General features: G+C 44.5%; 1 protein-coding gene across 1 annotated transcript; it reads left to right on the forward strand.

Annotated features, from left to right (window-relative positions):
• Nucleotides 1-3,700: 3,700 nt before the first annotated feature.
• LOC136534590 (UTP--glucose-1-phosphate uridylyltransferase-like) lies at nucleotides 3,701-9,299 on the forward strand. Its single transcript, XM_066527004.1, has 21 exons — nucleotides 3,701-3,895; nucleotides 4,001-4,048; nucleotides 4,137-4,228; nucleotides 4,355-4,445; nucleotides 5,445-5,505; nucleotides 5,593-5,670; nucleotides 5,808-5,858; nucleotides 5,964-6,037; nucleotides 6,258-6,330; nucleotides 6,815-6,872; nucleotides 6,975-7,021; nucleotides 7,096-7,161; nucleotides 7,378-7,410; nucleotides 7,521-7,573; nucleotides 7,644-7,719; nucleotides 7,847-7,903; nucleotides 7,993-8,076; nucleotides 8,186-8,284; nucleotides 8,539-8,643; nucleotides 8,888-8,959; nucleotides 9,041-9,299. The coding sequence occupies exons 1-21, from the start codon at nucleotides 3,813-3,815 to the stop codon at nucleotides 9,065-9,067; spliced, it is 1,428 nt and encodes a 475-aa protein (XP_066383101.1). The 5' UTR covers nucleotides 3,701-3,812; the 3' UTR covers nucleotides 9,068-9,299.
• Nucleotides 9,300-10,790: the final 1,491 nt, after the last annotated feature.

Raw genomic sequence — 10,790 nt, forward strand, 5'->3', positions numbered from 1 at the left:
CATCCTATGCCGAGTGCCGCGCTTTTGCCGAGAGTCTGGCACTTGGCAAAGAAGTCCTTTATCGAGTGCATTTTTTTGCCGAGTGCCCGGCACTCAACAAAGAACTCTTTGCCGAGTGCAACACTCGGCAAAGAAGGTCTTTGCCAAGTGCTCGATTTTTGACACTCCTTTTTTACCGAGTGCTCGATTTTTAACCCTCGACAAAAAAATTTTGTACTCGGCAAAGTCTCTGTTTCCGGTAGTGGTAACTATATCCAAGATATGATTTTATCGGGAGGAATCGAGAAACTTTGACAATATAATTACACAATGATTATGGGGTCCAGCTACCGCGCGAGGGACAGGGCCGCAGGCGCGGTGGGTGTTGCTTTGGGGGATGCGCGAGGGTGAGTTGCTGGCGAAGGAGATGGCCGCGGGTGGGGCGGCGCTACTGCAGGAGCCACAGGGCCATAGGTGTGGTGGGTGCTGCTGTGGGAGATTCGCGAGGGTGAAGCGCCGGAGAAGGAGATGGCCATAGGCGGGGCGGCGCTACTGCAGAGGGCGCGTCGCGCCGGCGCTGGAGGCACCGAGGCACACGGCGCGGAGTCCGTTGGCGAGGTGAGCTCTGTATATAGCAATGACTTCGTGAAGCACTCTTGTAACTGACCAATGGTTGTTTTTTGAACTTGTGATCATTTCTAGATTTCCACAAGCACCACATATTTGAAAAAAAAAAAAACTTATCGTGGCTTGTGGTTGCTGCAGGATGGTGTCGATTTGCAGGTGCAACCCATTTCTTGACCAAGGTAGTGCAGTTGACCTAAGCCCCAAAGCCGATCCTAATTAACCAGATTGCCCTAGCAAAGTTGCATTCAAAGAAAAGATGGTTTTCACTGATCCTGTGAAGATAATTTGTAGTGCCTAAGGCTAGTCTAAGCAATCTCCAAGCAAATGTCTTGACTCTTGGCTGGATCGTTTTGTCCTCCCATACCTGTTGAAGAATGTACAAAATTTTACTAGGTACTCTATTTGTTGGTTCGTCAGCTACTACTAGCATTTTGTAAGCACTCCTAATAGAACATGCATCATCAGAAGATAATTTCCAACAAGTAATATCTTGGCCTGCACCTGGAAGACTAGTAATAACATCCGAAGTTTCTTGTCCAAATAGGATTATGACTTGAGCGAGTGGAAGCAGTGAACAAAGGCTTGGCCAACTGCCCTCCTCCCCGTTTCAATGTCACGCTCCACCACTGTTCTGATGTAGTTACATCTGGCCAAAAGCTCATGTAAGGCATCCTGTATGTCTACGTGGCTAAAACGTTCTTCATCGGTCATCAAACAGATCTGCTTCCCAATCAGATACCGGAAAGCCAGTAGGTAAACTCAGCTAACAAAGGCCCTGTTTGCTTATCTTATAATCCGTCTTTTTCAGCTTGTTTTTTTTTTTGAGTCGAAACAGTGTTTTTCTCTCACAGCAAATCAGCCAGAACAATGTTTCGGCTTGTTTTTCCAGCGAAGCGAATGGAGAGAAAAAAAAAGGACTTTACTCGTATCGTACGTCTCCTTGGAAACACGTACAGTGCGTGCCATGATCACATGAACATACGTTCAAGACGCTAACACGATCATTAGGTGCTGAAAGGAGATTGTAATTTGTCCTGAGTCCAGCACACAAGTGGCACGGGAAAACGTGACGATCTCTTTTCCTCCCAATGATCTTTCTGTTGTTGCACTTCACAGCTGAACTAGCTAATGCATAAGGGAGTAATGGAGTATGGGACAAGTTCCATATACAACTCTGAAATGTACCAAATACTCCCGCAGAATGCAGCTTACACGTTAGGATCACCAAAAGTTCACTTTTTAAGCAAGATCCCCATATACGTCTCAACACCCACACAAGTGCAGCTGTTGCTTGTCCCATCATATCCTAAAGAAGTAAAGACACAGGCCCATGCTTGACGCCTGAGTTGCTGCTGCAGTTGTGTAGAAGCATGCTGTTTGGAGATCCAAAAGGCGACTAAAGCTTGCTCAGCAAGCTCATGCAGCCATGCCTGCACACATGCTGTTTTGTTATTTTGTTTTGGATTTTATTTCGCCTGGCAACGTTGGCATGAGGAAACGCAAGAAACCGAGGGCAATCTTTGCATGGTCCTTTGGAGAGGAAAAGGACGTCCTGCGATCGCAGCAGCGTGAGATGATCTGTTCGACAGCTTGTTTGGGTGTCCCCGACCCCGTCCGTAGAAGCACCGAAAGGTCTCACCTCTGCTCGCCTTCACCCTCAAATGTGACTCAGCTGGGCGCAAGGGGCAGGAGCTCCAGGAGACAGGAGCAGCAGGCTCGCCGGGTCATCAGAGCGCCGCTGGCCAAGAACAGAGCACCACCGTGCACAAGTGTTTGGAGATCCAGGGGTGGAGTTCCAACGGGCGCAGATATAGGTGAGTGTGCTTCATCAGTCATCACTGCAGGGCTTCTCGTTTTCGGCTTTGTTTCATGCATCGGTGGTCCTGTATGTCGGTGCGTGTCAGATATGAATCGGCAAATCGCCAAGGTGAGAGTAACCAACGCTACACCATTTTTAAAAAAAAATAAGGGCCACTCTCTGATGCATCTTGCGCTACGATAGTTTTGTTGCAGCGGCAACAGCAACAAACATTGCTTCTGCACCACTCGTCTTATTTTTCATGCCTGAAAACTGAAGGCTGTGCATCACCCTTTTGCGTGCACCGACACACACAGTATAAAAGAATGATATTTATTAGATTTGAATGGAACATCAGTTTGGTGAAACATGCACCTTTCTGCGACCACGCCGTGCAATTATTAGTTTGTTAGAAGCGCACGTTGACACCTAATCGCACCATGATGTATGGCTGGAACCTGAAACGTGGTCGCGGCACGAGCTGTACCACCTGTATGCGTTACACCTAGACTAGATGCAGCACAAGTGCACACTCGATCCTCCACGCACAGACACCTCATATACAAGTAACTAGTACTAGAACAGTAACTTTTCTTTGATTTGAAAAGGATAGTTAACTATAGTTAAGGACTATAGTACATTACTGCATTTTCTTAGCAAACTATATTACTATATCCCGTTCGGCTTACCTTATAATTCAGCTTATTTTTTAGCCAGAATAGTATTTTTCTCTCACAATAATTCAACCGAAACAGTGTTTTTCAGCTAAATTCAGCCAAACGAACGAGAGTATTACTAGCGAAGGTGCAGTAGTAGTAATAAACTGCGTCGCGTTCAATGTTTCCGCACTTGTCACACAGCATTACCAGACCACGGCGCCCACGATAATTCAGTTAACAGATCGAATCCAATTTTACTTGCACATCTCCATGACAGCATTAAGAAAAGATAACATAATCATGATGGTATAGCTTCCGAAAAAGACTGGTTTACGGAGCCTAATGGGTAATGACACGCCGTCCCTCCGCGTCCAGCCCACGCGAAACCGACGGCCAGCTCAGCGCCGCCGCGCCATCCCCGATCCCGTTCGCGGCGCCGACGGATCACGCACGCGGCCCCCGCGCCAAGCGGAGCGTCGACACGGCAACACCCCCGAGGTCCGCACGGCCGGAACCCTCCCGTCGCGCCACGTGGCAGACGCCGTCACCATGCGCGGCATATCCGGCACCCCCCGCCGCACATTCCATCACGGCACCTGACGGAAACCCGCGGCCGCTATAAAGAAAACCCGCGCTCCTGCTCCCTCCCGCACACGACACAGTCACCACACCCCTCCTCGCTCGCACTCCCTCCGCTCGTCTGACATCTCCTCCCGTCCTTTCCTTTCGAAGCCTCGCGAACGCCGACGATGGCCGCCGCTGCCGCCGCGGTGTCGGTCGACGAGAAACTCGACAAGCTTCGCGCCGAGGTCGCCAAGCTCGACCAGATCAGGCGAGTCCCTTTCCCCCACTCCACTCCCCTATGCACTAGTAGATCTCGCCGGCCGATCGCTTCGCCTTCCATTTTTGCTGATTTCTGAGTGGGTCTTCCGTGCAGCGAGAACGAGAAGGCCGGGTTCATCAGCCTCGTGTCACGCTACCTCAGGTAAGTAGATCCCGCAGATTCGCTTCGTATGATTGCTTTGTGCGCATCGACTCGTCAGTTGAGTTATCTGGGCTGTGGCGTTTTGTAGTGGGGAGGCGGAGCAGATCGAGTGGAGCAAGATCCAGACCCCGACCGATGAGGTGGTGGTGCCGTACGACACCCTCGCGTCGCCTCCCGAAGGTATGATCGCCCGTTCCGATTTGATCTTACTTAAGTGTAGTGTGGTGGTTGTTGCGGGTGGATCCGATCGGGTGTCTTTTACACACTTCGTGTGAACACTGATTGGATCGTTTCTCTGTGAGGTAGATCTCGAGGAGACGAAGAAGCTGCTGGACAAGCTCGTTGTGCTCAAGCTTAACGGAGGGCTCGGGACGACCATGGGCTGCACTGGGCCCAAGTGAGTGCACCTCCATCCTCTCCACTACTGTCAGCTGAATTTTACCAGCTCTCATATGTTGGATCATGTATATAGCTTCATTTGAATTATGAAGAGACTAGAAACTGTATTTTTCTTTAGCTAGCCTGTGAATATGTGGATTGTGTCGTTGTTCATTACATACATGTTCTGAGCAACACGGAAAACTAGTGTTGATCTTCCTGCACATCGTTTTTGGTAGAACACTAATAATATACTGTAATATTTATTATCCAAGCTGTTCGTTTCTGGGTTATTTACTTTTGTTCGTTAGTTTCCTGGTCTATAGTTTTGTAGTTGGTACAAGGGTTTCTTTTTCTAATGGGCGCAAATGATTAAACAAGTACCACAATTGCCTTGTTCTTTGGATTTTGGTGTGCATGCTCAAATGTTATATTGTACTGTATCATTGTTATAGTATGAACTGTCCTATTTTATTGGCCCCACCAGTGGAGCCTTCAATGTCTGTGGTCTGGAAGAATATGGGAATGGAATACTTTAGTTGTCACTTTCAAATGCTCATACTGTTGTCCCTTTTCTCTGTGTTGAGATTCCAATAGGTTTAGACCTCCTTCCATTCTTCAAAATCAGTGAATTGATGAGTGGCTGTGTGCATATGTTGTTTGATGTGATAAGGTGATCAAATTGTTTATCTGCTCCCTCCTAATGTGCTGCAGCTGCCTGTATTACTTTCTTATGTAGTGTTCTTAGTGCCTCAACTAGTAGTGCATCGACATTCTGACACATTTGTAATTGAATTGTTGGTTAATTATGCGTCATAAGGCTTCCCGGCATATCATTGTTCACTTAATCTAGTGAGACAGCTTTGATAGGTATTAGCCGCAGTTAGTCACCTGATACAGTTTTTAATCAATTAGTTAGTTATTTGTGCTGCTATGCATGATCCTTGAGATGTTATGGATTTATGGCTCTTCCTTCATCTTTGAGCAGTTAGCACAACTAGATTCCTATGGATTGCAGGTCTGTCATTGAAGTCCGCAATGGGTTCACATTCCTTGACCTTATTGTGATTCAAATTGAGGTATTCTTCATTAACCTGAACATCTTTTCTTACTGTTTGGATATGGCAGTATCGGTCTATGCCTTATTAGTTTACATGTCTCTGCAGTCCCTGAACAAGAAGTATGGATGCAGTGTCCCTTTACTTCTGATGAACTCTTTCAACACCCATGATGACACACAGAAGGTTCCGTATCCCCTTTGCTTGTCTTCATTAAATTGACGAGTTCTTAGAACTGTACTAACATGCTTTTGTGTTCACTAAGTGACGAGTCCTAGACTTGTACTAACATGCTTGCCACTTACCTTTTCTCTTCCCTGAAGATTGTTGAGAAGTATTCCAACTCCAACATTGAAATTCATACTTTCAATCAGGTTTGCGGCCTGTTTTTGTTATACTTCAGCCACTTATATTTCAATTACATGCCATTTTGGAGTGGCAAGCAATGTTAGCTGATAAATTTGCATTGTCTTCTACAGAGCCAGTATCCTCGCATTGTCACTGAGGACTTCTTACCACTTCCAAGCAAAGGGAAATCTGGGAAGGATGGCTGGTTAGTTTTCCCTCTTAGGTTATTATAAAAGTCAAAATATTCTTCCAATGACTGCTCCCAATGGAATCTCACTTTGCTTGTTGGATTATTTATGTTGAAGGCTTTTAGATATAGCTTGAACCATATTACTTAAAAAAAAAAGATTGAACCATACTTTATTTATAGCATATCTTCATAAATGCAATAGCCCCGTCTTATTATTGTGATTTTTATGTGAAAGGTATCCTCCAGGCCATGGTGATGTGTTCCCCTCTTTGAATAACAGCGGAAAACTTGACATCTTATTGGCTCAGGTAAGCAGAAGTCACATTAAGCTTCTCTCTGTAGTTGGCAAGCATCAGTGATCTGGAAACTGATTTTGTACTCTATGGTTTCCAGATATTAATCTTTTTAGGTTTATATTGCACTTAAATATTAATTGCTGTAGTCTTCTACATTACGAAGGGTTACTTCATGAAAGGATAAGTTATATTCCTTTACAATGTACTATTGTTGTGCGTGATTCATAAATCATATTTCACTGTTTGAGGCCCTTCAATGCTTTCTATGTAAAGAGAGTGCAAGTTTTGGTACAAAATAAAAGGCAAGCTTGTTTCTGAGGCAATCGAATATTGAGGTTGTTTCTCTTTTCTTCCAGAGAAATATAAACTGAAATAGCTATGCAACTTCCAGAAGCTTTTTATGGACTAATAATTGAAACCACAATAGTACACTGATAGCTTAACTGAGCATTTATCTTGTTGCTTTGCTAATCTGTTTCCCAACCCTCTATATCAGGGCAAGGAGTACGTCTTCGTTGCAAACTCAGACAACTTGGGTGCTATAGTCGACATCAGTATCCATATAGAATGATCAAATTTGCATAATTTATTTCCTGCTTTAATACTTAATATTGCTATGTGCTCTGAATTGAAAATTGTATCCTTAATCAGCACAGAGATCCTAAACCATCTGATCAATAACCAGAACGAGTACTGCATGGAGGTATGCAAGAATGTCTTGTTTATACTGCTGTTGAGTTTGTGCAACATAAAACTCAAGAACTGTATTTATTCTAGGTTACTCCAAAGACGCTGGCTGATGTTAAGGGCGGTACTCTCATCTCTTACGAAGGAAGAGTTCAGGTACACTTGTCCGTTGATCAACTTGAATAATTCCTCTGCACTCTGCTAGTTTATTGCCATCTGTTACTGGTTTCAGCATCAAAGAGAGGTTTTGAGCCTTTAATAGTACTCAGAAGTTTGAAGTTAGTATTTATGGCAGACAATTATGCTTATTTCCTGTTCATTATGGGATTCTAGCATAAGATGACACTGATTCATTTTATGATAATTATGCAGCTTTTGGAGATTGCCCAAGTACCTGATGAGCATGTATGTAGATGTTTCTGCGTTACTTAAGTTTTATAATCTGTTCTATGATTTCATCAGCCTTCTGTAGTAAGAACTAACACAACCTTCTATTTCTCATGTATCTCTACCAGGTGAATGAGTTTAAATCGATCGATAAGTTTAAGATATTCAACACTAACAACTTGTAAGAAACCTGGCCTATCTGCCTTTTAAGGGAAAAAAGTCATCTTTATCTAACAGTTCTTGCCCAACAGGTGGGTGAACCTTAAAGCTATCAAGAGACTCGTAGAGGCGGAGGCACTTAAGATGGAAATTATTCCAAACCCTAAGGTATGTCAACTATCTGAATCTTTATGATATCCATTCCATAGCATTTATATTGTAGTGCATCAGTCAGATTCTTTGTTGAGTGCTATTACCGTGTTGGGTTCTTATACTGAGAAGTTGGCATTTACAGGAAGTTGATGGTGTGAAAGTCCTTCAACTCGAAACTGCAGCTGGTGCAGCTATTCGGGTATGCAAACAACTCCCTGTCCCAGTACTCAGTTTTGTTCCATTTTTTCCTTATATTCGTCCTCTAATGCTTTTGTTACCTTTAACTAGTTCTTTGACAAAGCGATTGGAATTAATGTTCCCCGCTCAAGGTTTCTCCCAGTGAAGGCTACATCCGATTTGTTGCTTGTGCAGGTATTTCTGGATGCATCTCAATGTTTTGTTAGTTTCATATCATAATAAGTCTGGTTCTAAGTTCAATTTTGTTGATGGCTCAATGATATGCTCATTTTTGTTTCCACAGTCTGATCTTTACACCTTGGTTGATGGCTATGTCATCCGCAACCCAGCCAGAGCGAATCCAGCTAACCCTTCGATTGAGCTTGGACCTGAATTCAAGAAGGTAAAGCAGTTTGTCTCCAAGATAATGAAGATATCTTTAATAATAGAGTTCCATCAATAGCATTGAGAATGTTCCTTCACAAAGTAATGTGTTGATGAAACCATTTTTTTAACATAAACTGGCAGGACCTGCCGTTTATATTAATTAATATTAGGGGAAGTGCTGATAAACCATTGATCAGTAAAAACCACCATTCTTTTCAACTGGTCAAATCATTGATCAGCAAGTACTGATGAATGCCCCCCTTAATACAGGTTGGCAGTTTCCTTGCTCGGTTGAAGTCTATCCCCAGCATCGTCGAGCTTGACAGCTTGAAGGTTTCTGGTGATGTCTGGTTTGGCTCTGGAATTACACTCAAGGTAAACTTTGTGATTGTATGGTTCTTTCTCCTTTGTTGCCATATGTGCCGCTTAGGTACTGTATGTCTGTATGACGCTGTATACGGACATGAATACCTGGTGCAAATTTCGTCAGATGTTTCTGTCTGTTCTGGTCTTGTAACTTGTATGCTCATTCCACTCCATACCACCGGCTCATTGAGTTGTGGCATCTGTGTTACTGAATACAATAGTGCCTGATTCATATTGTTGGTGCTATCTCTAGGGCAAGGTGACAATCACCGCCAAGTCTGGAGTGAAGTTGGAGATTCCAGATGGAGCTGTACTTGAGAACAAGGTATAAGCAACATCTCATCGATATGACATTCCCAACTGCTGTGCTTTAGTGGGCGCTGACACATGGTTCTGCTCGCTCAAGGATGTCAATGGTCCTGAGGATCTTTAAGCGATGCTTGCCGTCACCAGTTTTTCCCAAGGACATGTCACAGGAGCTGCCAACCCTAATCACTCCCACTGAGCTCTATCTTTTGTAATTTTCATGTGCATTCCGCTTCCGCTGTGAGGGTTCTGTGAGCCCGCTAGAGAATAATTGTGATCTTTGGTGCGTCTGTACTTCTGTTTTTGGTGCGCCAGGGACGTATATTTTGCTGAAATGATACTACCATAGCTTTGCTGTATGGTGTCTTACCGGGAGTCCGGGAGGTCCGTGCTGTATGATGATGTCTTACCGGGAGGTCTCGTGTAGGTGGTACATGCATGGTGCTCGAGAATATTGTTATGGAAAGGGCACAAAGTGACCATATTCCCAAGGTAACGCCGTCATGCGGGACACTTTTCGCGCGAATGGCGCTTGTGGTACGGGACCTTGCAGATAGGTTCCTCGCCTGCTTGTTCGAATCGAATGTGCTGGATAAAGCGGGATCCATCCGGGATGCACTGTACCAGCCTGCGATTCCATCATCCCTAATCTGTAGGTTTTTCACCTTGGTTACCTGAAGTCCTGAACAAATTGCAGTGACTCCCCTCATGGTCCGGTAAATTGGCTGCGGTGGTACAATTCTTATAAATCCATCTTAATTTGTTCCAAGTTAAACTAACAATGAATAACTTAAGGAATAAAAAAAACAATGAATAACTTAGTTTAGACAGATTGTCAGCACAACCCTTCGTCCTAAATTATTGTCAGCACAGCCCTGTTCGCTTAAACTTATTAGTCCGGCTTATCAATCATTGTATAGTTTTTTTCACTCACAACAAAACTACATCAGCCGCAAAAACTAGACATTTATATCTAAGTGCATAGTAAAAGTTATATATCTAGAAAATCAAAATGGCTTATAATTTGAAACGGAAGAAGTGCTATATATTTGCAAGAGGAAAAAGAGAATATTGATATGTGCTATATTCATAATCAAGAGCTCAAAAGTAACTAATAGTATACTACTTTTTATGCAAGGTAATAGATACTCCCTTCGTCCGGAATAAAATCCAATCCTTCATAAAAAAAAGAGTACAATTCTAACACAATATCAATATTTTGAGTTTAATAACTAACTATATATTAAAAATATCAATATCTATAATGTTAATAAGTATATTTAAATTTACTTATTAATTGGCTGCCTGCTGCGCCGGTGCCGGCGACCAGGAAGCCGGGCGGTTGCGCCTCCGACAACGACATTTCTAGCACAATCGCAGAGCACCATCAGCGCGAGGGAGGCGAGGCATGCGTGCGCCTGCGCCACCACCAGCAAGGCCGATGGCGCGGCATTCGCGACACCACCAGCGCGAGGGAGGCGAGGCAGCCAGCGATGGCATGCGTGCGCGGACAACGAACGTAGCTCAGCGGTGATGGCACACATGGACAGCGAACGCTTGGTGGCAACAAGTGCAGGCGACGCGTTGTCATGCGGCGAGCGCGGGGAGCAAGGCGGCTAGCCGGTCACGGTATGCGGGCGCTAAGAGCGAGGGAGACGAGACCGCCACATGTTTTAACAATGTATACGATGGATTAACGAGAAAGTAACAACAATGGCAGATAAGGGAACAAAAAATATAAACAAATGGCCACCGTGACTCCTCCGCAAACCGCCGAGCGCCCAGGGACTTTGGGACGGAGTCCGCCGGCATGGTCTCCGCGCCGGGAACAGCCTCCGGTTGCTCGTCAG

Source organism: Miscanthus floridulus, unplaced genomic scaffold (genome assembly GCF_019320115.1).
Source record: "Miscanthus floridulus cultivar M001 unplaced genomic scaffold, ASM1932011v1 os_2078, whole genome shotgun sequence".
NCBI lineage: Eukaryota > Viridiplantae > Streptophyta > Magnoliopsida > Poales > Poaceae > Miscanthus > Miscanthus floridulus.

Excerpts from the sequence above, each read along its gene's own strand:
- LOC136534590 (XM_066527004.1), top strand. The coding sequence starts at position 3,813 with ATGGCCGCCGCTGCCGCCGCGGTGTCGGTCGACGAGAAACTCGACAAG. Across the intron at positions 4,049-4,136 it reads CTCGTGTCACGCTACCTCAG|TGGGGAGGCGGAGCAGATCG; the intron begins GTAAGTAGATCC and ends GGCGTTTTGTAG. Across the intron at positions 8,077-8,185 it reads CCGATTTGTTGCTTGTGCAG|TCTGATCTTTACACCTTGGT; the intron begins GTATTTCTGGAT and ends TTGTTTCCACAG.